At 39.7% G+C, this 25,439-nt stretch overlaps 1 protein-coding gene across 1 annotated transcript in view; it reads right to left on the bottom strand.

The window, feature by feature from the left end:
* Positions 1–13,710, bottom strand: part of PARM1 (prostate androgen-regulated mucin-like protein 1) — a 98,679-nt gene extending 84,969 nt beyond the window's left edge. Inside the window, exon 1 of the mRNA XM_036245738.1 lies at positions 13,480–13,710. Coding sequence (XP_036101631.1) covers positions 13,480–13,522 — 43 coding nt within the window. The 5' untranslated portion in view covers positions 13,523–13,710. The remainder of the gene's footprint in view (positions 1–13,479) is intronic.
* Positions 13,711–25,439: the final 11,729 nt, after the last annotated feature.

Raw genomic sequence — 25,439 nt, 5'->3', positions numbered from 1 at the left:
TTTATTAGCATCTTCCAATGAAGATCAATGCAGTTTTGTGCTATTATTGTTTTGTTTCTGGTATCAGTATGAACTCATGAGTTTAAACTATATGATTGAATAGTGCAATTATCCTTCTTGATGCTCAAATTGTTCCATTTTTGGTCATGGGAGCCTCATAAAGCAATTTTAAGTTTTTGTTGTTGTTGTTTGTTTTGCAACAGAAGCCTAGTAGTCTTTGATAACATTCTTGCTGTCTTGTATAACAATATATTTCAGGTTCATCATAAACATGTCGTAATCCAGATATGGAATTAACAACTTCACTTAGGAACCTTCATTCCTTTCAGTGGAAATGGAACTTACCAACCACAATCCAAGCACCCTGAGGGCTCTGAGGTAGATCAGTGTCTGCTTCTCCTTTTCTGCAAGGGAGCAGACAATCTGGCCTCACCCAATGAGTCCCAAAAGCAGCAAGAAACTGTGAGAAGGAAAATGGTGACCAGTGACTAGGAGTTACTGTGACGGTCTAGGAAGGGATGATAAGGTTCTCAAGAAGACGGTATCTGTGGAATGGGGAAGAGGATCAGAGTTGGGAGAACTTCTAGAGACTAAATTTACACAAAAAAATTTATCAACTGATATGACAGTTCAAGGTAGTAAGGGCTGAGGTGGGTAGAAGATACCAGACCTGGGTTCAAAGCTTAGCTCTCTCACACCAATGTGTGATCTACATCTTATTACTTAACTTCTGAGACTCAGAGATCTGAACTACTAAGTGGGAATAGTATTGTCTATCTCATAGGGCTGTTGGGAGAATTAGATGAAGTTGCAGATGAAATTAATATACTATAACGTGACATTAATATACTATAACGTGACAATTTTTAGTATAACTAAAAATTTAATATGTTGAATCCCACCCCCCCCCCAACATGTCTAGTTTTATCTGTAATACGCAGGGGTTGGTCCAGATCACAGAGCCTCTTCCAGTACTTTCTGTTCCAGCCCTCTCTCCAGTCACACGCACACTGCTCTGCGATAATGCCATGGCATATTAATAATGAATCCTCCAGCATTTGTCTGCACCACATCTTATTGATTATTTTATTGAAAAGATGATATGACAAATTTAATGTTGCCAAAAGAAAAACAAATAATTTATTCTTCTGAGGGTTGTTTTTCTTATTTGATATCTAAGTTGACAAACTACATTTTAGAAAAGCTTAGAATAATGTTTTCATTTAAAATTGCTCCCATAAGTGACAATTGAAGACATTAAAACTAACAAAGAAGCTTAAATACTGATCAGTTAGCTCAGAGCCTCTTAAAATATCATGGAAGATGTTTGTCCTGATCAATGATTTATGTAGCACTCTGGTTATAGAAAATATAATATTACTTTAAGTCAATTTATTCCCAGAACCTTCCTTGCCCATTATGTCAGTGATATTCTGTAAACCTTTCTGAGATTATATGCTTTTCTAAGGTCATATTTTTGAAGGCTCAGTCAGAAGGTTTTTGAATCAAGATTTTAAAGACAGGTATAGCCATGTAGCAGTTATATGGCCACATTAACTGTTGATAAAGAGGGTTTAAAATATTGATAATATCTTTATTTTTTAATCATGAAGGCAATACAAACAATTTAAAAATTCAAGTAAAACAAAAGAGCATAAAAAGTTAAATGAACCCAAAGAAAACCACTGTATCCATCTTAGTCATTTTATCACATAAACATACGGTTTTAAATATTTTATTACTATGTACAATTTATTCTGTAGCTTACTTCTTCAATATATTGTGAAATATTAGGTTACAAAATTAGTTCAATATATTGTAAACATTTGTACCTGTCAGTACATAAATAAACCACCTCATTCTTTTAAGCAGTTGCTTAGTGTTGCCCGGTTGAAAAAACGTTGAACTTGTATTCTAGTTTATCTGATTAGCACTATACAGTTAGACATTTACATTGTTTCCAATTATTAAAAGTTCTTAACCAGAACAAACAAATAAGACTCTAAATTAGGTTTGGACAGATAATAGATATACAGGGGTCGACAAAGGTAGGTTAACAGTTGTTCATGTGGTTATGATTATTACCACAGCTTTATTAATTCAAAAGCATGTCACAGTGGCACAGTGCACTTAGGTATAATCTCATAAGTGTTCAAATTGCCAGCCTTCATTAGTCGCACATACTTGTAGTCTACTTGCTACATTCAAGCACACTCTGGCACAGAGTTCTTTATTGTCTTTAATGAACCTACTTTTTCCCACCCCTGTAGTCTTGTCAATTTCTGTGTATGTTTATAGTTTCCATAGTAAAATTAAAAAAAAAAAAATCGGTGCTTGAGTGCAGCTTTTACAAACTGTAATAAAACAAGAGACAGCTGTCACTTGGTGACATCTAATTTTGTTTTTAATAAAAAATTGGCTGTAACTTTCTGAATCTCAAAAACCACACCTCCCCTTTCTCTGATAACAACCCCCCCCACCGCCACCTCCAAATAAAACTCTATTCTCAGTAATGTAGTAATATTTTCTCCTTCAGCAGCCACACTTGCCTTTGAGATTTGGGGTATCCTCAGCCTTCTCTTTTCAATGGGTGTTCCTTTTCCTTCTGGTGAGAACTTAGGCCCTACTTTTCATTTTAATCAGGGAACATGGCATCTCCCCTGGAGGAGAGGTGGGGGAATGGTCACCCATCCTCCAATGTCACACCCACAACACCAGACACAGTCCCCTGCTGGTCCTGCCCACAAGGTCAGGGTTACTCTCCTTTGTTTACAGTCCGTGCTGTGCTGCTGCATTTCAAGATGGCCGTGTGCCTTCCCACTTCAAGAATGAGCACGTGGACCTCAATGAACAAGCAAGGCCCATGCTTTTAATATAAAGTATCATCTTTTTCCTGTTTTTGTTTGTTTATAGATTGCTCTTCAAGTTGATATAATCTGAAATTTTACCAGTATCCCTAAGGCTTCAAGACAAATATGTTGTTATTTTTTAAACTCATATCTTTTTTGCACCTGCTAGGTAATTAAATATTCCTATCAAAGCCAGAGAGTACCACGAGCATTTGTGGGATGATGAGGCTGGGTGATTTTAACGGCAGCCATGCCAAGGGGTGTCAGCCCTGCAGGGTTGATAACAGTGGTCAGGAGGATACAGGTTTGATTTTAGTCAGGACTTTACTTCTACTTTTTGCTTGGACTAATGCACAATTGCTGTCTCAGAATCACCAATGAGAGCAAAACGCAGAGTCTGTAGGGCCAAGAATACTCCCATTCTATTCTTCAGTATCTTAGTGACTGACTGACTCTCTCAGCACTCAGCGTCTGACTTCACTTAACTTTCCCAGACATGACTGGGAAATTGCTGGTGCTGCTTCCCTCAGACTCAAATCACTGTCATCATCAGGCTATTTTCAGTTATTCAGAAAATGCTCAAAAATGTTCTAATAGAGGAGGGCTCTTTATCTTCACTGGCTGTGCTCAAAGGTGACATTTTCTTAATTGGCCAGAGAGTTTCAGAAGTTTCAGCTCTTTTGCAATGCTATCTGCGGCAAAAGAAAAAAGGCATACATTCAAAAAAGAAGTGTTTTTTTTTTTTTTTGTATGTGCACAGCTCCAAAAAGAGCTGATTTTAAAGTTTAGCTTTTGTAACCCTCAATGAAAACTAAATACCTGGCTCATTTTTTCTAAAAAGCTATTTGGAAACACTAGACATAAGCATCTGATAGTAAGCAAGTTTGCCAATGTGTCATTTTTGGGCGATCTAAGGAAAATTTTGGATTAAGTTTCCATTTTTCCAGCCCACAAAAATGCATTTTAATCATTTAGTTTGGCAAACATTTTGGGGTACCCCTTAAGTGCCCCACAGTATTTAACACTGGGAATACCACAGCAAACAAGAGACAACATCCCAGGAAGCAGGGAGAGGTGAAGGGATGGATAAAGATTCACATTAGAGGAAAAGTAAAGGTAAGAGGCAGATAGGAGACAAGGGGAATGTGGTATTTGCAGATGAAACAGAATGCAATTTTTAAATGTCAGTCAGGTAAGTCCCACTGAGAAGGTGACATTTGATCAAAGGTTTAAGGGAGGTGAGGGGATTAGCCATGTGCATATCTGGAGAATGTATGTTCCAGACAGAGGAACGAGTCACTGCATGCTACAAGGGAGCTGGGGTGGCTGGTATAGGGTGGGTAAAGGACAGGTAGACGGCCAAGGCCTAGAATGGATGGGGCAGCAGCTGAAGCAGGTCTTGACAGTCATTTTAAGGGCTTGGAATTTTACCCTGAGTGCAATGGACAGTTATTGCAGAACTTTGAACAGAGCAGTGACATCATCTGATGCATTTCCAGTGGGTCAACTGTTGCTATGCAGAGGACAGACCTTAGGAGGAGAGGAAAAGCTGGTAGATCTGCAAGGAGGCCACTGCATCACTCCTCGAGAGAGATGAGGGTGGCTCACACCAGAGTAAGAGCAATGGTGGTGGCAAAAATGTTTGAATTTTGTATATATTTAAAAAGCAGAACAAACATTTTCTTGAATGATTGGATAAGGGGTATTCAGAAAAAGAGGCTCAAAGATGACTCATGATTAGCCTGAGTAACTAGAAAGTTGGAGTTGCCATTAATCAAGATGGGGAAGGCTTCAGGTAGAGCGTCTCGGGGGAGGGAATTCCAGGAGTTCATATTTGGACATGTTGAGTTTGAGATGGTGATGAGAATATGTAACTCTTGATTTTCTTCTGACCAAATCAAAATTAGTTATTCTCAAAGAATGTAAGTTCCCCAAGGGTCTAGTTTTGTCTATTTTGTTCATTGCTGTATCTCCAGAGCCTTGCGCAGTGTTAGCACATGTAGGTTCTCAATGAAAAATTAATTTAACTAATATTTGCTAAGCCCTCATTATGTGTCTTGCTCTGTTCCACATGTTGAGGGAAATGCAAGGACAAAAATAGCTAAAATTCTGCTCTCATGCACCCTAAAATCTAGAAGTGAGGGGCAGACAAGCAAATAAGGTAAGGTGAAATAAACCTTCTATCTGTTGGTACACTTCCTTAATAACATTTGTTGAATATTTACTCACACAGTGCTCCATGTATATTATAACCCTACAGGGAATGAAACTAAGATCCCAGAGTTGGCATTTCATGTCTTCTTCCAAAGCCCCTCTACTGCACCACGCTGCTTCTCATATGAAGTAACATAAATCCTATCTTTACCTGATAAATATCAGGGCTGTTTTTCTCTTTCTGTAGGCATTTAAAGAAGAATATGCTCAAAATAGGACTCTTTTTGAAGTGCAGTTCTAGGAAGGCTGCCTGCAAGTGAGTACCCCAGGCCACTCCACCCTCCCTAATGGATCCAACATGCAGAGAATTCCTCTTGATCTCGGGGCATTTGCTCATTCTTTGCCACCTTTCACACTGCCAAGGGTGCTTTAATTACTGTCCATTAAGTGTCACCACATTGTTTAATCTAAAAGGTTCTGTTTGTAACTTTTCCCAAAACTAAAAAGGTGTACTAAAATAGGTTTTATATTCATAAATAGTTGAGGAGGAATCTCTTATCCTGCCCCCCAAAAATAAAACTTGATGCATTTTTTTTCATTCCCAGCAGCACCATCAGGGGGGTGGTTGGGTCTTTAGTAGCCCTAAATAATTTCAAGCTATCACTGCCTCCTATTCTGCGATTCTCGTCATCTCTTACAAGAGACCACGCCCAGCTTCTCCCACGTATCCTATGCAGAACTTCTCAAAGAGAAGTGGCCCCTTCCTACTGTCCATTTCTTACCCAGTTTCTACATGTAATTTAATATCACACATCCTTCTCCACTGACATCTTCTAAAATGTAAATGATGAATGATCATTTAGCCTCAAAAATTGATAATCATTTCTCCTGCTTAGACCTGCCTGAACAGTTCCTCAAAAGGGAGAGTTCCAGGGATCTCTCCTCTTGAATGCCATCTCCATCAACAATTGTCATTTTTAAGACAAAACATCCAGGGCTCCCCATTGGCTGGACGATGTCCGTATCCATCTTGATCTTGCTTCTCCCTCTGCAGATCCATCAACAGCAAGAGCTGCCATGTCTGGCAGAGTGTGTGGCCCACAAATATCTTGCCTCTTTTCCCAGGCTGAGAGGTGTTCAGTCCACCAGATTTATTTAGGACCTTCTGTTGAATAAATGGGCAGCGGGACCCCCTCATGTTGTAAATGTGATAGGTACTGAAGTCCTCTCATATATGACACGTGGCGTTAACTCTTTTTAGAATGACTGGAGTCTTAGACGTTTCCCTAAACACATAGAGACTGTACATTGTAGCTTTTGAATAGTGAATAAGGAGAGCACCATTTTATTCTCATAATAATTGTTATTGTTCCTCCTAAAGGATCCAAATCACAGTAGAAAGCAAGAATCAGCCCTGGCTGGTTTGGCTCAGCGGTTGGAGCGTCAGCCTGCGGACCAGAGAGTCCGGGGTTCAGTTCCCACTAGGGGCACGTACCAAAAGAAAAAAAAAAAAAGAAAAAAGCAAGAATAATATAGTATAAAGTGTCTAACAATCAAATAAAAGTTCAATGCTATCTATTTGTGGGATCACAATAGTTTTTCCAACAGAAACTAAAAATGTTTCATAAGGAGCAGACGGCACCAGTCACAGACAATCATGGGTACAGCAGGGTGTGAATCAAGTCTATTAGTAATGAGTCTATGCTTCTGGACTACACAAAGCAGACAAGAATATAAGCATTTAAAAGATAACATGTATTTTAATAATCTCATCTACAAAAATATATGTTCTTCCCTGGCCAGTTTGGCTCAGCGGTTATAGCGTTGGTCTGCGGACCAAAGAGACCTGGGTTCGGTTCCCGCTAAGGGCACGTACCTCAGTTGCAGTTTGTCCCCGGCTCTGGTTGGTCGTGCGGGTGGCAGCCACTCAATGTGTCCCTTTCACGTTGATGTTTCTCTCTCTCTCTCTCTCTCTCTCCCTTCCTCTCTTTCCCTCCCACTCTGTCTGAACAAAAAATGGAAAGGTGTCCTCAGGTGAGGGTTAAAAAAAACATATACACAAACACACAAACATATATGTGTGTGTGTGTGTGTGTGTATATATATATATATATATATATATATTCCAACCAATGGGAAGTTGGAATGATAGCTGGAATTTTATAACCATGGCCAAAAATCCAACAAATAAATAAATAAAACCTTCTCTCCTTTAATTCTTTTCATGTTCACTGCCTGAACTAAAGTTCCCATGTCCTTATTTCCTCACGAAAGGAAAAGAAAATCAGGTGTCAGAATTTGGACTGTAACTGGAAGATATTATCATCAAAGTTGCCTTCTACCATTCATCTTATTTGGTATTGAATAAACATGTTTTCCAAATATCACACCTGGTTCACCTCCCACAGTTTTTTCTCTCTTAACAGATACCTACTCACAGATTTTGCCTTGGGTATGAAAGGTATACATTTCCACCAGAGTCCAATAGCATAAATGACTTTCTTTTTATCTCCTTTGAAATTTGGTCTAATATGCTGCTTCAGGCTCTATATAGCCACAGATTTCAAGTGATACCAGTGGACATGTCCTGCAGGAATATGTAAACCTTATCTCATTAGTATTTTTGAGATGAGTTAAGATCCTGGCACAGAAGAGATCATTGAAATCCAAAGCTCTTCTATAATTTTCTTTTGTAATCGGCTGCCAGCTGGATTCTAGAAGTCTTCTAGTTCCAGCTTCTATGCAGGAGCCAATTGCCACCCTTTAAAATACACTGTTTTGTGAGTAGGAAGGGTTACAGAGGGTCTGGTAACGTAGCCTCAGGGAGGCCACAGAAATCCCACCAATTCATCAGAAACACACAACAATGCACTATTACTGGATATGCAGTCTGATTCCAAATATCTCATTGGAGAGCTGCCTCTGAATCCTAATCCTTGTAGTTGCTCTTCGAGAGAGAGCTGCTCTGAAATCTCTGCATCTTCCGGTGAACAGATTGTTACTGTTGCAATGCTGCAGGGCAACTACAGCTGGGCGAGGTAGGGTTCAAAATAAAGCTAACCTAAATAGCAAGCCCATTGCATAGATGAACCACAGACGAAAAACCAAAGGTAGGGTTTCTCTATGAACCACAGGATGCCCAGTTAAATTTGAATTTAAGGTAATGTCCCAAGTATTGTGTGGGAGGGATATACTTAGAATTCACTGTTCATTTGAAAATTCAAATTGTATTGGGCAACCTGTGTTTTTATTTGCTAAATCTGACAACACTAGCCAAAGGAAAATTAAAACAGCTTATTTTCCATCAACATTATACCATCCTGCACCAGTGAAAAACATTATATAATTGAAATAAATTATGTAATTGTCTATTTTGTTTGAATGATTTCTATTGATTTTAAAATGGCAAAAGTCTCAAGTTTATAAATGACATTAGAAGAGATCAAAGAAATAGGCTATGCTGTTGTACAGGATTATGATGAACATTTAAAGATCCACAGACCAGAAAGTCTGACATTATGTCAATCCTTGTCATTTAAATAATTTAATCTGTGACTAATGCCGTGTACTACATACACAAATCAGTCTTATTTTATAGTCATCCTGCTTGCACATTAACTGGATGATAACCTATTAGCTCTGCATTCCCAATAAAAAACAGTCATTGCATAAGGCACACATACTCAGCCCACCTCTTTTTAGAATTGCCTCCGTCTCCTAAATCAAAGATTGCTTTTTCCAAGCAACTGCTTCATTCAATCTCTTATTAGCAAAGCAAATATTTGGTTCCTAAACTAACATATCCAATTTCAGTGACAGATACTTCCAAAAGAAAGCAAATTGTGGTAAATGCTATGGTAGGATTCCTTCCATTTGGGTGTTAAGACAATCAATCACTCTTGAAAAATATGTTTTAAACATCTCGCCATTTAAATGTCTCTCCATTGGGTGCTATCCTCCCCCCAACATCCTCCACCCTGGAAAACCTATTGCTTAAAAAGTCTGCTCAAACCATGAAAATACTTGGCCATTATTTTTCTTATTAAAACACAAACATAATTTGATCAGGTCCAAATGCTCAAGTTAAATTAGTTATCATGTCAATATAATTCTGGGTACTGAAGAGAGCCAGTCTGGATCATTAAGACATCATGAACTGTCTTTTCCTAGGCTGTTTGATCTGAATTATCCAAAATCTGTGTCTCTGAGAACCTGACCTTAAGGTTTAGCTGACTTGGGTTTTTGAAACATACCAGTTTCCAAAAGACTTTGTGGAAAAATAAAGTCATTGGTCAAACTTTATTCTGTTTGTTACTGAGCATTTTTGGGCCTGTTGTGCTAAATCTGAGCTGGCATGTTATTCACCTTTTCAAATTAGGCATTTAGTAGGTTGAGCTGAATCTTTTCTTACTTTGCATACTAGGGTTTGCTAGAACAGCTGGCACTGCATGGGAATATTAGTTGAAATCTTTGATTTACATTGTCCGAGAGCAAACATAGAAGCTTGGCTTTTGGAGAGCATGACCTAATTGGTGCCCAATATAGCAAACTTTATTAATAAGAATAATAGCAACAACAATAGCTAACATTTATTGAGCACCTACTGTGTCCCAGGTATTGTAGGTATCTTCAGCATTTAACACTTTCAACAACCTTATGAGGTTTAATCCCCCAATTTAGTAGATAAGAAAACTCAAACTCACCCCTGGCTGGTTTGGCTCAGCGGTTAGAGCATTGGCCTGGGGTCTGGAGAGACTGGGGTTCGGTTCCCGCTAACGGCACGTACCTCGGTTGCAGTTTGTCCCTGGCCCTGGTTGGGTCGTGTGGGTGGCAACCACTCAATGTGTCCCTTTCACGTTGATGTTTCTCTCTTTCTCTCTCCAACGCTATCTGAACAAAATATCAAAAAATGTCTTTGGGTGAGGATAAAAACAAACAAACTAACAAACAAACAAGAAAGAAAACTCAAACTCAGAGAGGTTAAGTTACTTGCCCTAAATTATACAATTAGTAAGCTGTAAAACTTAGCTTTGTGTCTAGGCAATCTAGCTGCAGGATCTCTGTGCTTCCCACTTTGCAACTCTGCCTCAGTACATGTATCAGATAACAAGGAAGAGCGTCCACCTTCTCAATTGAGGGAAGTGTCACTTCTTGAACTGTGGCTCAGACTTCAGGGGAACAGAAGGTAACCAGGATAAGGAACAGAAACAACCCTTCACTCCACTCCCAACCAATGCAGGCAATCTTGCAGTTCCCGTAAATATGTGTGCATATTTTAACATGTCTGTGATAAGACTTATGATAAGGCTTCAATATGCTTATGATGGTAAGAACAAAGCCCTAAGTGAGTAGGATGGGGGGGGGGGTCTTTGTTCAAGGACAAGGACATTCTAGATGTTAGTCACTTGGAGAAGAGTTATGACAGGCCCAGAACACAAACAGGATCTCTAGCTGAATGGCAGACTGGAATCTAGCTCCTGGCCTTGATCACCAAGGGGCCAGTAAGCAGGTCCATCTAGTGAGCTGGGATGCAGTCGTTTCCCTGGAGGAGGGACTAGGGGCAGACAGGGCAGAACCCAGAGCAGGAAAAGCTGGATCATCAGGAATTGTGCCTCCATTTATGCTTCTTTCCCCTTTGTCCTTCTTGAGTGTTTGGAAAGGTCTTTTGAAAGTTCCAGTATATCTCAGATGTCTCAGTGAGGGACTTTTTTTTTTTTAAATAAACTGGGGCATAGAACATGGGAGGGTGGCAGTGATGGTGGTGGTAATGAAGGAAGATAATCCAGAAGGGAGAGGGAGAGGGATGAAGATGGAAGCTTCCAGTGGCCAGTCATCCTCCCTCACTCTGGGTTCTGCTGCAAAACCTTGCAGGTTGGCTTGTGTTTTAGTTTGGAGGCAGGACTTCTGTATGCCTTGCACGCACATCAGAGGTGTTGGGGAACAGCTTGCACAATAGCCATCCTAATTTTCTACCACAATTAACTTGGAGAGAACTAAAAACAGTCCATGGTTTCTCTCTTCCTTCTTTTAAAAATGCAGTGGGTAAATCAGAGCTCTACTTTTGCTGGAAGGACAATGCACACATATTTGCAAGTGTCCATTATGCAAGTTGGAGGAAATGTTATGTATATATTGATTTATTAAGCTAAAAAAAGCCCCACAAAACAATTCTCTGCCAAACCCCATTCCTGGCTCAAGATAGTATCACCTTAGGAGTTTTGAAGCCTCTAAAGCTGGAGTGGGTGGAGTCGGGTGGGGGAAGAAAACAGAAAAGAAGCAACTGCCCAGTGAAACAAATTAGAGCTTTGCCAAGGGAGCTGGGGTGAGCCACTGAAGCAGGCAGGCCACTGTCATTTCAAGAACCCTCAAACCTATTCCATTTACCAGGACATCTATTTCTTCTTTTAAAAGCACTTTTTTAGTTTCTGTAAACACGTTACTTTGGGATGCAAAGAACCTCAGTAGATGTTTATGTCAAGAAGCTCCAACACCACACTGACCCCTGAAGAGATTCCTTCAGAGGTGCAAACTCAGAGAGAAGAATGAGGCGTCATCATTCTCCTGGGGAGATGTACACAGAAGCATAACTATGTCTTCCAGGGTCAGAAGAGCTCCAGGACTGGGAGGCTGCCATCTGCTTGGTTCTGCTCTCCACACAGTGTGCGGGGATGGAGACGAGCCTGCTCCCTGGTCCCTGAGCCACCAGCCTCCTCACTCTGGCAATGAACAGGGCATTTTATTCCTTTTCTGGAAATAGCGGGGCTGAACTCTAAAACAAGCTAAAAAACAAATCTTGAGCTTGTTAGGGGGGGAAATGTCACGATACACTGCCTAGTAGTATTAATCCCGGTTTTGTCAACTGCCAGCGCTGTTTTATATGTGTGTGTGGATATGTACGTATATATCTTAAAAAGTCACGCCACTAAATAAAATTAGCAAACAAACCTACCTACTAGCTCTACAGTCTCACTCTAGGTTTTCTGAGTCTCCCTCGAGCCTCACAAAAGGATTTGTAGTGAGGAGAAAGTAAAGGCAGCTTTTATGTCCCTTCCTAAACATCTCTTGCTTGGAGGATTACGGGAATTGCCAAGCAGGGCAATCGTAGTGCTAGATGCCCGGGTTACACCTGCCGGCATCCGGGTGCACCGGGCCAGCCTGGAGCTGCGCAGCCAAAGTCGCAGGAGACTGTTAGGGAATCGTCTGAGGACGCGTCTTCAAACTGTGCAAGCTCCAGGTGCAGACACCAGAGAGAAATGGGAATTTTCTCAGATGTTCAGCAAGTAGAGGAAAAATGCACGCTACAGCCTCAAGTTGGGAAACTTTTCCTCAAAATTGCATTATCCTTTGGGAGCTGCCAGGAAACCCCTAGCTTCTTTTCAAGGGATTGTAGCAACTTATGTACACAGTTACAGCAACCCAAGCATTTCAGGAGGAAAACCGTACACGGACTGCCAGCAGGAGTCAAATAGGCGTATGTATGTGACTTTGGAACGTTCTTGTCTAAACATACCGGTGTACGCGCACCCAAGCTACTGTTTGCACCGTACCTTGTCCATACTCAGTAGTCCCTGTTGGGCTGCATTTCCTGCAAAAAACGGGTATCCCAACTCCGGACTCAAAGCGTTGTTCTGAATCTCTCCCCAACCCCCACCAAACCGAGCTAGCTGAGTCCTCCTGCTCCTCTCTCTCCAAGCTCCTGCTGTGTGCAAGACCTGCGAGGTGCTAGCAGGGAAGCCGTCTGAGGCGATGTGTGTGCGTCGGGGAGTGTGGGTGAAAAGGCGGGTGCTAGTTTTAGCAAAGTTAACAGTTTTCTGCTATGGCACGCATTTTTGGAGGCTCCGGACCACTGGGTTAAACTGCAAACCCCAGCGGCGATCGTGAGCTTGAACTGGGCCAGGGCAGCTTCCATGGGACTTGAATGCCCCATCATCGTCCCTAGAAACGGACGCCTGAGACCAGAGACCGCCAAGTCTCAGCTAACGCAAACCAATGTCTCCGGGTGCGCAGCCACTGCTTAAAGCCTTCCAGGTAGGACTCCCCCCCACTCCGCGGACCCCTTTCCAGACCCTCCGCCCTTTTCTCCATTGTTCATCCCTCCCCAGGTTGAACCGCACCAAGAAGTGTGGTGCCCGACTCTGCCAGGGTGTGCTTGCAAGACCGGAGAAGCCCCGAATAGCAGTCAGTGTCGCCCACCCGAGGCTCAAACGCGTCGCGCAGCCACCTGTTCTACAAACTCAGCCCGGAGTTTGTTCCGACGCGGGCTGCGGCAGGATGGACCCTGTCATCCCCGCGATCCGGCATGGTTCAGGATCTCCAGAAGCTCTCATCAACCCAAACCCAAGTGCCTACGTCGCTCTGCACAACCCCGGAGGTTCGCACCACTTGGGCCACCTGCGCGCGGGTACTTACTTCCCAGTCTCCCAGCTTCAGCCCTTTCCGCACCCTGCCCCTTCGGGAGGACAGCGCCCGAAAGTACCTGCCGTGAAGATGCAGAGCGCGAAGAGAGTCTTGCCGATCATGGTGTCCTGGTGCTTGCTGCCGAGTCCGACGCGGGTAGCGGGAGAGTTTGTCGGAACTGATCGAGTGGACCGGGAGAGGACCGCTCCTCCTCTGCCCAACGGGCTGCGGTGGAAGCCAGGAGGCCCGTGAGGATCCGAGTCGGGCCAGGAAACCAGGGGAACACAGCGCTACTCCGTTAGCTGCAAATCCTCCCGCGTCCAGCGCGCTTCTGCTCCATCCCAGCTGCTGGAGCCCGGGGCCCGCCTCCGCCCCGCGCCAGCCTCTGCCAAACCCCTCCCACCTGGGCCCCCAGGCGACGACAAGGCCACCCCCTGGCCTTCCCTCTCCCAGCTCAGCGGTCCTGGGAGCCAGCCCAGGGCGGCCTCTGCTGGACAGTCAGGGTGCGAGACCCACGTTTTGACTAGGTTCAGCAAATGTTTGCAATGTCTAGAGCAGTGTTGGGGACTAGGGATGCAAAAAAATGTGAGCAGATCTCTGCCCTCAGGAATTTATCTTAGTATTTATTTATTTATTTATTTATTCATTTATTTATTTATTTGCAAGAACTTATAGTCTTTAAACAGGTGACATATACCATCTTAGACATCACTTTGAAGAGTCAAACCCACCATTATAAGAGATTACACACATTTCTTTCCTAGAACGAGAAACTTTCCCATCATTTCTTCAAGCATCCCTGCCTATATATTTAACCCCCCACACACATTCAACCCCACTGCATGCCCTGGTGCCTGAGCCAGGATGTTTGTTGTTTTATTTGGTTTCCTACTAGAAGAAATAGTACTAATGTCAGATAACACTGATCATGGGATTACTGAGCAAGACATCAGACTAGGTGTTGTATCTCACTCCATGTAACAACCCTATGACAAAATAATAATTATTATTCCATTTTTCACATGAGAAAACCAAGGCACAGAGAAGTAATGTGCTCAATGTTGCATAACTGGTAAGGGCTGGACCCATAATCGAACAGTTTGTATGCACTAGGGCAGTAATAGCAAAAGCTGACATTTCCGGAGAAATTGCTGAATGCTGGACAGTTGTGCTGCACAGGTTTGACCAAGTCAGGTTCTCACAACAATCCTTTGAGATGAGCACTCTTACAGCTTCATTTTCAAGGGGAGGAAATGGGAGCACAGAGAGGTTTAAGTACTTGTCCAAGGTCATACAACTAGCTAATGGTACAGATAAGATGCCTGCCAAGGCTCCCTGGCTCATCCCCTGTATTCTACTCCTTCAAAGCCCCAGAGTTCTGTGTGTTCACACAGATCAAAGTTGACCTTTCAATTAATCCTCCACTACCTTAGACTTGCTTATTTCTCATACCTCTATCACACCAGGTGTCAGATTATTGCCTAATATCTATGTGACTATGAGCCTGATGGTCCCCTAGTCACTAGAACTGGGAAACTGCAGGAATTAATGGGCCTTCCAAAATAATTGATTTGTTCAGGACCATTAGTAGCACTGGAGAACAGCTTTGTTTTTCTGTGACTTCTTCGCATATACCAGAGCCTCAGGTTTTATCTTTTCACTTTTTTGGGCCTCTTTATCTTTCACTTTATCTGTGACAAGGTCAATTCTTCTGCCTGATGACCATTACTACTTGTAGAACTTGTCATGCTTCTCCAACCAGAAAGAAAAACTGGGCTCATAGTTTTTCTTTTGTTTTGGTAACTTTATTAATTCCTTTTGGAATGAGAAGTAAATGATATTAGTATAACCAGTGCCCATCACTCTTCCCTCCTTCCTGGCCAGAGAAACTGCAAATTCAATTTGTTAAACATGTTCTCCGAATGCTTTTAACCAGAGGTCTTTCTGGTTTCTGGTATAATCAACCTGATTATGAAGAATTTCTGCATCTACGTTGTGGTTGTCATGGAGGCAGGGACCACACACAGATGGATTTTTCAGGGCCTTTCTGTATGGAACTGGTGCCTTATTGTATGTATGTACGTACGTATGTATGTATGTACGTACGTATGTATCTATGTATTTAATCTTTAGTGTTGAAAGTATTACAGGTGTAACCCATTGACCCTTTCTTCCCCACCCCCACTTCTTTTTTTTTTTTTTTTTATCCTCACCCGAGGATATTTTTCCTTTTTTTTTTTTTTGTACAGATAGAGTGGGAGGGAGAGAGAGAGGAAGGGAGAGAGAGAGAGAAACATCGACGTGAAGGGACACATCGAGTGGCTGCCACCCGCACGACCAACCAGGGCCGGGGACAAACTGCAACCGAAGTACGTGCCCTTAGCGGGAACCGAACCCAGGTCTCTCTGGACCGCAGGCCGACGCTCTAACCGCTGAGCTAAACCGGCCAGGGCTCCCACCCCCACTTCTGCCTTCTGCACACTATTGTCTGTGTCCTTTGGTTATGCATATATGCATATAAGTTCTTTGATTTTTCTCTTCCACCACCCTCTTTCACTTCCCTCTGAGATTTGTCACTCTTTTCCCTACTTCCATGTCTCTGGATCTATTTTGATTGTCAGCTTATTTTGTTCATTATGTTCCATGAATAAGTGAGATCATGTAGTATTTTTCTCTCTCTGACTGACTTATTTTGCTTAGCATAATACTTTCCAGATCCCTCCATGTTGTCACAAAGGGTAAGAGATCTTTATTTTTTACAGCTGCATAGTATTCCATTGTGTAAATGTACCATAGCTTTTTTATCCCCTTATCTATTGATGGGCACTTGGGCTGTTTCCAGATCTTAGCTATTGTATATAGTGCTGCTATAAACATAGGGGTGCATATATTCTTTCTGATTGGTATTTCAGGCTTCTTAGGATAGATTCCTAGAAATGGGATCACTGGGTCAAATGTCAGTTCCATTTCCAATATTTTCGGGAAACACCACATTGTTTTCCATAATGACAGCACCAGTCTGCATTCCCACCAGCAGTGTACTAGAGTACCATTTTTTTCCGCATCCTCGCCAGCACTTGTTGTTTGATGATTTGTTGATGACAGCCATTCAGGCAGGTGTGCAATGATACCTCATGGTCATTTTAATTTGTATCTCTCTGATGAAAAGTGAAATGAGTGCTTTTTCTTTTGTCTTTTGGCCATTTGTATATCTGTTCTGGAGAAGTGTCTGTTTAGGTCCTCTGCCCATTTTTAAATTGGGTTCTTTGTCTTCCTTTTGTTGAGTTGTATGTGTAACTTTATATATTTTGGATATTAACCTCCTTTCTGATGTATCATTGGCAAACATGTTTTACTAAAGAGTGAGTTCTCTTTTCATTTTCATGCTGGTTTCTTTTGCCCTGCAGAAACTTTTTAGTTTTATGTAGTCCCAATTATTAATTTTTTTCATTGTTTCTCTTGACTTAGGCAATGTATCAGTGAAAATTCTGTTATGTGTGATGTCTGAGATTTTGCTACACACATTTTCTTCTAGGATTTTTATGGTTTCATGAGTTACATTTAAGTCTTTTATCCATTTTGAGTTTATTCTTGTATACAGTATAAGTTGATGGTCTAGTTTCATTTTTTTTTTTTTTTGCATGTAGCTGTCCAATTTTCTCAACACCATTTATTGAAGAGACTATCTTTTCTCCATTGTATGCTCTTGCCTCCTTTGTCGAATATTAATTGAACATAATGTTTTGGGTCGATCTCTGGGCTCTCTAATGTGTTCCATTAATTTATATGCCTGTTCTTGTGCCAGTACAGGCTGTTTTGATTTCAATGACTTTGTAGTATAACAATATCCAGTATTGTGATCCCTCCAACTTTGTTCTTCTTTGTCAAGATTGCTGTGGCTATTCAGGGTCTTTTTTGGTTCCATATAAACTTTTGGAGTATTTGTTCTAGAACTGTGAAATATTCCATTGGTACTTTACTAGGGATTGCATTGAATCTGTAGATTGCTTTGTATAGTATGGACATTTTAATGATGTTGATTCTTCCAGTCCCTGAACATGGTATATGTTTCCACTTTTAAATATCTTCCTCTATTTCTTTTTTCAATGTCCTATAGTTTTCTGAGAACAGGTCTTTTACTTCCTTGGTTAAATTTATTCCTAGGTATCTTAAATTTTTGTTGCAATGGTAAATGAGATTTTTTTAAGTTTCCCTTTATGAGTGTTCAATATTGGTGTATATGAATGTCATTGATTTCTGGACATTAATTTTGTATCCTGCTACTTTGCTGAATTTATTTATTAAATCTAATGTTTTTTTTTTTTTTTTTTTTTTTTATGGAGTCTTTAGGGTTTTCTATGTATAATATTATGTCATTTACAAATAATGACAGTTTCATTTCCTCCTTTCCAATTTGGATGCCTTTCATTTTTTTCATCTTGTCTGATCACTGTGACTAAGACTTCCAGTACTATGTTTAATAGTAGTGGTAAAAGTGGACATCCCTATCTTATTCCTGTTCTTAAGGAAAATGCTTTTAGTTTTTGTCCATTGAATATGATGTTGGCTGTAGGTTTTTTTTTTTTTTTCCTTTTCATGGCCTTTATTATGTTTAGATGATACCTCTATTCCTGCTTTGCTGAGAGTTTTTATCAGAAATGGGATGGGTGCTGGATTTTGTTAAATGATTTTTCAGCATCTATTGATATGATCATATGATTTTTATCTTTTGTTTTGTTTATGTGGTATATCACATTAATTGATTTACAAATATTATACCAGCCTTGCATCCTTGGGATAATCCCACTTGATCATGGTGAATGATTTTTTAAATATATTGCTGGATCTGATTTGCTAATATTTTGTTGAGGATTTAGGTGTCAATGTCATCAGGGATATTGTCTTGTAATTTTCTTTCTTTGTAGTGTCTTTATCTGGTTTTGGAATTGGGATTATGCTAGCCTCAGTAAAAGAGCTTGGAAGTATTCCTTCCTCTTGAATTTTTTGGAATAGTTTGGGGAGAATAGGTGTTAGTTCTTCTTTGAATGTTTGGTAAAACTATCCTGTGAAGCTGTCCAGACCAGGGCTTTTGTTTGCTGGGAGTTTATTGATTACTACTTAGGAACTGGTACCTTTAAATAGGGCCATTTAGGTAGGTGACTCTATCACAGAAATAAAAAATGTTTCAAAATCATTTCACAGAAAAAAAATGATTCAACTAAAATTCAACAAAACTTTAATGAAGTCCCTCTAGAGTACAAAGCATGTGTGATTCTGTTTTTGATATCTAAGATGATTTTTTGGTACCCAAAGGATGGTGATACCCACATACTAATCAATTACAATGTCCAAGGTTTTTTGTTTTTTGTTTTTGGTACATGCCCCTAGCGAGAACTGAACCTGGGACTCTCTGGTCTGCAGGCCAATGCTCCAACCGCTGAACCAAACCGGCCAGGGCACAAGGTTGTTAATTGTATGCAGAATAGAATTGAAATAATTTCTTTAACAAAATTATGTATTTGTATTAATGATTAAAACTTTTAATTTATCAATTTAGTGAAAACACATTTTATCACCTACTCGGTACCAGACACTATGCTAGACTGTGGGAATGTAATAGGTTGTAATAGTCAGGGTAGGCTTGATTATCTTGCTATAATAAACTACCCCAAAGTCTCAGAGGCTTAAGCAATAATGATTTATTTTTTCTTATCAAAGTCTGCTGTGGATCCTGGTTACTCCCCAGGGTAGTTTGTTCTCCATGTCAGGACTCAGGGTTGTACCTCCAGATTAAAACCTGCTTCCACACTCACTGAGAAAGGGAAAGAGAGAAGTAGGAAGTCACTGCATCATTGAAACCTTCCACCTGGAAGTTTCTGCTCATATTTCATTGGCTAAAGCAAGTTAGTGGCTATGCTCAACTTGAAGAAATCAAGGAAGCACAATCTGCTTGTGTGCTCAGATAGAGAGGAGATTTGGATAGCAGAGGAGAGTTGTGATGTGTGCCACAATGGTTAATTGTTCCTGCCATTAGGAAACTTATATTCTAGTAATGGAGAGTCAAACATTGAATAGACAATCACAAAAATATATGCAATAATTTTATGTTAAATGATATAAATAATAGTACCCATCAACATTTATTGAGTTTCTTCTATTATTCCAAGCATTTTATGTAACCTGTTTAAACTTTATATTATAGAAAGTTATCCCAATTTTACAAAAAAAAATCAATAAACAAACAAATAAAACCACACACAAAAACCTGATAGATACTTGAAGAGAGTTTAAGTATGAAGGAAACCAAAAGCTGCTATGAGATACTATAGCAGGGTGACTTGTACTCCTTGATGGGGTCAAGGATGAAATTTGCATGTAACCCTTTAATCACCCCTTACAGCAAAAGCCAGTGTCTTTATAGAATTCTTTTGGTTCTTTAATAATGCTCCTCTGGGAAAATTTCTAAAATAAATCTGACTTTTACTGACTTACACTTTTTCTTTTTATTACTGTTAAAATGAATTTCTAGCGTTGTAGACTTTTAACACCTTACGGAAAATTACCCTTGGTTGACTTAGTTTTTGACATCCTGTATTTATCATAATTTATAAATAAAGTCATATAATATATGTTAGATAATATAGAAGCATTAGCTTTGGACTCTGGGATTCGTTGTGGCCTTGGAGAGACAATACCATGGCTGACAGAGCTGGGTGAGGCAGTATGTGCAGTGGTTAGGCTGAGTTCTCATGGTTAGCCCATGACCCTTGAAGACTGGATTCTAATCTGCCCTCTGCTATCTACTAACTGAGAGACTCAAATTACTTGACACCTCTATGCCTCAGTTTTCTCCTGGCATTATTGGGAAGATTAAATGGATTACACATGTGAAAACTTGGCATGTTCTAACTGCCAATAAATGTTAGCTATTATTAGAAGAAAAACTTTGGGGTACATTTAAACTCTTTTTTGGGGGGATGTAAAATACAAGGAGAAAACATTAGTGCCTGCTGTGGCTACTTCACACGCACAGTCTGTGACTTGGGCTCTGCCCTTAGTAATTCCACTCCTGCTACAACTGAGCTGCAGGGGAGAGCTCTAAATCATCTCTGACAGCTCCTTCCCAGTCTCACACTCTTCTACCAGAGCAGGAACGCAGCAGCCTCCAGACCCTGCTGTATTTTGCCTTGGCTTCATTTCTCTTCCCAAGCCAAGCTGCAAAAATGTCTCCATGGGTTTTGGTACACTTCCTCACATCACTTTGCTCTTCTCTTTTTAACTTGATTCTCTCTTTTTAAAAATACTAATGGCTAAAAAGACTAAAAACTGTTACGCAATATGTGCAAAAGGGTAAATTTGGAACTTTGCCAAGAAATATTTACTTGAAGGGCAGTTTTAATAGAACATAATGAAACATGATTGTTTTCCTTATTTAAATAAAGTTGCTTGGAGCTCTTTGAGGACACTAAACCACAGGTCATTAATTTTTATTTTAATTGAAGAGAAAGTCCTTAAAATATCTCAGGAAGAAATAAACAGTCTTCTTGGAGGTAATGCACAGAATGAAATCCATAATTCAAACAAATCTAAACTTTATTGAGTTGATACTATACACCTGTGTTGTCCAGGGAACTAACATACAAGTATATAACTTAAGCATTTCCCAAAGTCTTATTTAAAAAAGAAAGAAAAAAAGAGAGAAAGTACAGGTAAATTTAATTAAATTAATTACTCAAAGCATATTTAACAATATGCTTTATTTAACCCAATATATTTAAAATATCTATCATTTCACATATAATGAAAATAAATATATTAATTAGGTATTTTACATTCTTTTTTTCATTCTGAGTCTTTGATATCCAGTGTGTGTTTTATACTTACAAGACATCTCAATTCAGACTCGGCACATTTTGAATACTTAATAACCAGATGTAACTCGTAGCTGTCATAATGGGCAATACAGCTATAGAGCATTGGCCCAGTCCATGGCCTTGCTTCATGGATATGTTCTGTAAAAGTACAGAGCAGTGCTGGTGGGCTTTCTTCACTGACACTGGAGTGCTTGGAAGCCTAACACTTGCTGATTGCATGGCTTCTAACCCTCATTAACCTCTCTTTCTCAGTTTCCCCTCTATGAAATGAAGATGATGATTATACTGATCTCTTGCTTAAAAGGATTATTATAAGGATTGAATGCATGGAAAGCATTTAGAACAGACCCTAGACAGAACCTCAATAAATGCTTATTGCTATAATTTGGTAGGGAACAATTATGCTGCCGATGAAAAATGATTATGAATAGTAAAATCTACCCATTGTCATTGTGGTATTAGAGAATCCTTACTACTCAGAGGCAGTGACAATATCACTTTTCTCTAGAAGTCTATGTAGGCATAGTTTAGAGCAGTATCTCTCAAACGTTTTGGTCTTAGGATGCCTTTATGCTCCTAAAATTGATCAAGAACTCCCCAAACTATTTGTTTATGTGGAGGGGCATTTTGAGGGCCCTTCCAGATAATAGTAGCTCTTCTTCTGTTATATTGCACCAAAACTCAACAAGCAGCAGTTTCGTAAAAGTTAGCAGCAATGTGGAATGTGAAGCATCTCAATAAAATTTTGGTATTATTTTTACATTAAAATCCTTTGGTGTATCTTGTACTTTTGAATGCATCTTTTACCTATGTATGATTTTTTTATCTCATGCATTGGTCATATAGAAAATATTAATTCACCGAGTTATACAGATCTTCCAATATCAAACAATATATATTTGTTAATGTTTCCACCAGTATTTAAATGCTTTGAAGCTGTAAAGTTAATGGTGGAGGATAAAAGCTTGTCAAAATTCTGATTTTCACTTCAAGGGTTGAATGTTATCATTGGCACCAAAACTGTTCATTTTTTTACTTGAAGTGACAGGCTAACTTTATGGAGAAAATATCATACAAATACCCAAGTCTAAATACCCACAGTTTGTCTGCTAGTCATTTTTCAGGTAAAAATGTGTTCCATGGAAACAATGATTAGTTCCCATTGCAACGGAAGTTATCCCATAAGTGCATTTCTTTGAGTCACCTCATTTTGGTATGCAACCAACAAACTTTATGCATACATCCCATTTATTTACATAGATATAAAAATATGTATTCAAGATCAGGATTTCATAAGACCTTCTTAAGTGAAACTTGCTCCCACCCCTTTAAATGGAACATACATAGTGGTGAAGAATATAATTACTACTAATATAATTTGATGCTACTGCCTTCATTTTTGTTCAGGTACCAGAAGTTTTACCACAATTGCTTTTGCACCATCAATGCAAAAGTCAACATGCCAATGTAAACAAACAAACAAACAAACAACTTATTATTATTATTATTATTATTATTATGGAAATAGTTTTGACTTTGCAGACCTGAAAGGAACTTGGAGACACCTAGAAGTCTGTGGCCCACATGTTGGGGACTATTGGTTTATTGAAACATCTTAGGAGATTGCTAAGATCAACTGTTTTATCTGTATAGAGTAGACTTTTGTCAGGGAAGACACTTTCCCCTTCTCTGTGCAGATGGTCCCAGTGGCGGCTGCATCTTCCCGTGCAGCCTGCCTTGGTTGCCACAGTGATTGATCTGGGGTGGACATCAGATTTTGTTTGCCCTACTTAATGCATTTTCCCAGGATTTTTACACTTGAACCCAGATAATTTCACTAATAATTGCTCTCTGGAGATAAAGTTACAGGGTTCTGCTACGCTAGTGGACCACTCCAGCATGTGGAAGAAACTAGTCAGAAATAGGACATAGAAAGCTGACTCTCAGAGGGAAGAAGAAGTGGGAGAAATGTGGCCTGGTGGCATTCTAGTCTCTAGTCACATTTGCTCTGAGGTGCAACCACACCCATGCTCCTATCAGTACTCTGAGCATTTTGATACATTTCCCCATTTGGTCAAGCTAGTTCAAATTGGGTTTCTGTCACATGCAACACAAAGAAAGTGACTAATGCAGAGGGTAGCAAAAGCTAATTTCCAAAGTCATTCAGCGTTCAGTGATAGTGACTGAGAACAGGTCTCATTCAGGAAAATTTCATTCTCAGATCTGAGCAAAAAAAAAAATCGCAATAAAACCACACCACTGCAAAGTTACCACACTAACATATGGTACAGCAATTCAGGATATTCAGCTTCTATTTCTGGAACAACAACAACAACATAACGCTATGGAACTGAAAATGGTTAAGTCCATGAATGCAAATGAAGTTCACCATTGACACTATGGCTTAATAATACATGACAAATTCCAATAATTGCCATAAATAAGGTAAAAGTACATTAAATAGCCTTGGTTTTAAGCACATCTTCACAATATTTGTAAATTTATTCAACTAAGCATTTTTCCCCCTGCTGTACACATATTTTTGCCACCATTAGTTGTGACATATCTTAGTAGATTCACTTCAGGTTGTACTGAATTCGTGCTTTTTCATCTTTGAAAATATTCTTGAGGGTAGTTTTACTCAAACCATTCATAGAACCTAATGTTTCAGTCATTTCAAACTCAGTATTGAATCCTCAGTAGTATTGGTAACATCTGTTGAGGTAAACCATAGAAATCATTTAAAGTTGATTATTGATGTTTTTAAGTTGATTATCAAAGATGCTCCTAATGTCCTCAATTCTTTGACCAACAGAAAGTCTAATCATCCAAATAAGTTTATTTCTCTGGACACTGTTTCTTGGCTGCTATAATTAAATGCAGTTTAACTAACTCACAATTAGTAAACAGTTTTTCTTGCTAGGCTAACAAATGAGCCACTTAGAAAGTTTCTTCAATTGTAGCTTCATTTTGATTTTTAACTTTTGTGGAAAAATTCTGCTCTAATGAGATATTTGTTTTACATTTTCTAATTTTTCTAACTGTTTTGGGAATACTGTGCATTGGCTATAGTGTGACAATTATTTAGTCTGGTAATATTGACCTATATTGTATTCTTACAGAAATAGTTTGCAGTTTAATTAGATAATGAAATAATCCACATTCCATTGTGCCTTAAAAGTGTAATGCTCCTGCCCAGTGGTGTGGCTCAGTGCATTGAGTGACGTCCCATGGGCTGAGAGGTTCTGGTTCTATTCCTGATCAGCACACAAGCCCAAGTTGCAGGCTTGATCCCCAGTAGGGGGGCATGCAGGAGGCAGCTGATTGAAGTTTCTCTCTCACATCAATGTTTCTATCTCTCCTTTCCTCTTTCTAAAAAAACAAAACAAAACAATAAAAACATATTAAAATAAAAAAACATGTGATGCTCAGAGTCTACTGTTCATTTTCTTTTTTATTTGTTTTGACATGGAGGGGCACACAATAGTAAAGAATAATGAAGTAAAATGTGGTGGTATGCTGCTATGTGTGACACTCACAATGCTGCCAATCTATGACTCCAGTATCACTGTGGTCTGTAGTGCACTGAGCAGCAGGGAGAAGCCATGAGTGCCATACACACTGTCTATCACACTAGTCAACACGGATCCGTCTGTTTAGCATGAAAGTAGCCATAAGCAACATGTAAACAAATAAATGTAGCTGTGTTCCTATAAAACTTGACTTATATACACTAAAATTTGAATTTTATACAATTTTCAAGTGTTATGAAATCTTCTTTTAATTCTTTCCAAACACTCTGAGCTCACAGGCCCCTGCGAGCCACAGTTTGCCCACCTCTGCTCTGGAGAAAATTTGCATTCATTTCTGCTAGACATTCTGGATTGGTCCAAACCTCCAACTTCACATCATTAGCCTGGGGTTTCCTGAATTATGTAATGTCTATTCAAACTCCATATCCATTTGAGCTCACGGCTATGGTTCTGATGTCTGAGGGAAACTATTTTCTCTATTATTATTATTATTATTATCATTTTACCCTATATGGAGCTCAGCTGAGTCCCTGATAGATAAATTATCTTTTGTGTCTCCCTTTACCATTAGACATTTTTTTTTTCTAGCCTGCCTTTTTATTTAAGTTATAATCACTCTTCAATGGCCCTCA

Source organism: Molossus molossus, unplaced genomic scaffold (assembly GCF_014108415.1).
Source record: "Molossus molossus isolate mMolMol1 unplaced genomic scaffold, mMolMol1.p scaffold_m16_p_1, whole genome shotgun sequence".
Lineage (NCBI taxonomy): Eukaryota > Metazoa > Chordata > Mammalia > Chiroptera > Molossidae > Molossus > Molossus molossus.
Note: the sequence above shows the minus strand (reverse complement) of the source record. Positions and strands in the feature narration are given on the sequence as shown.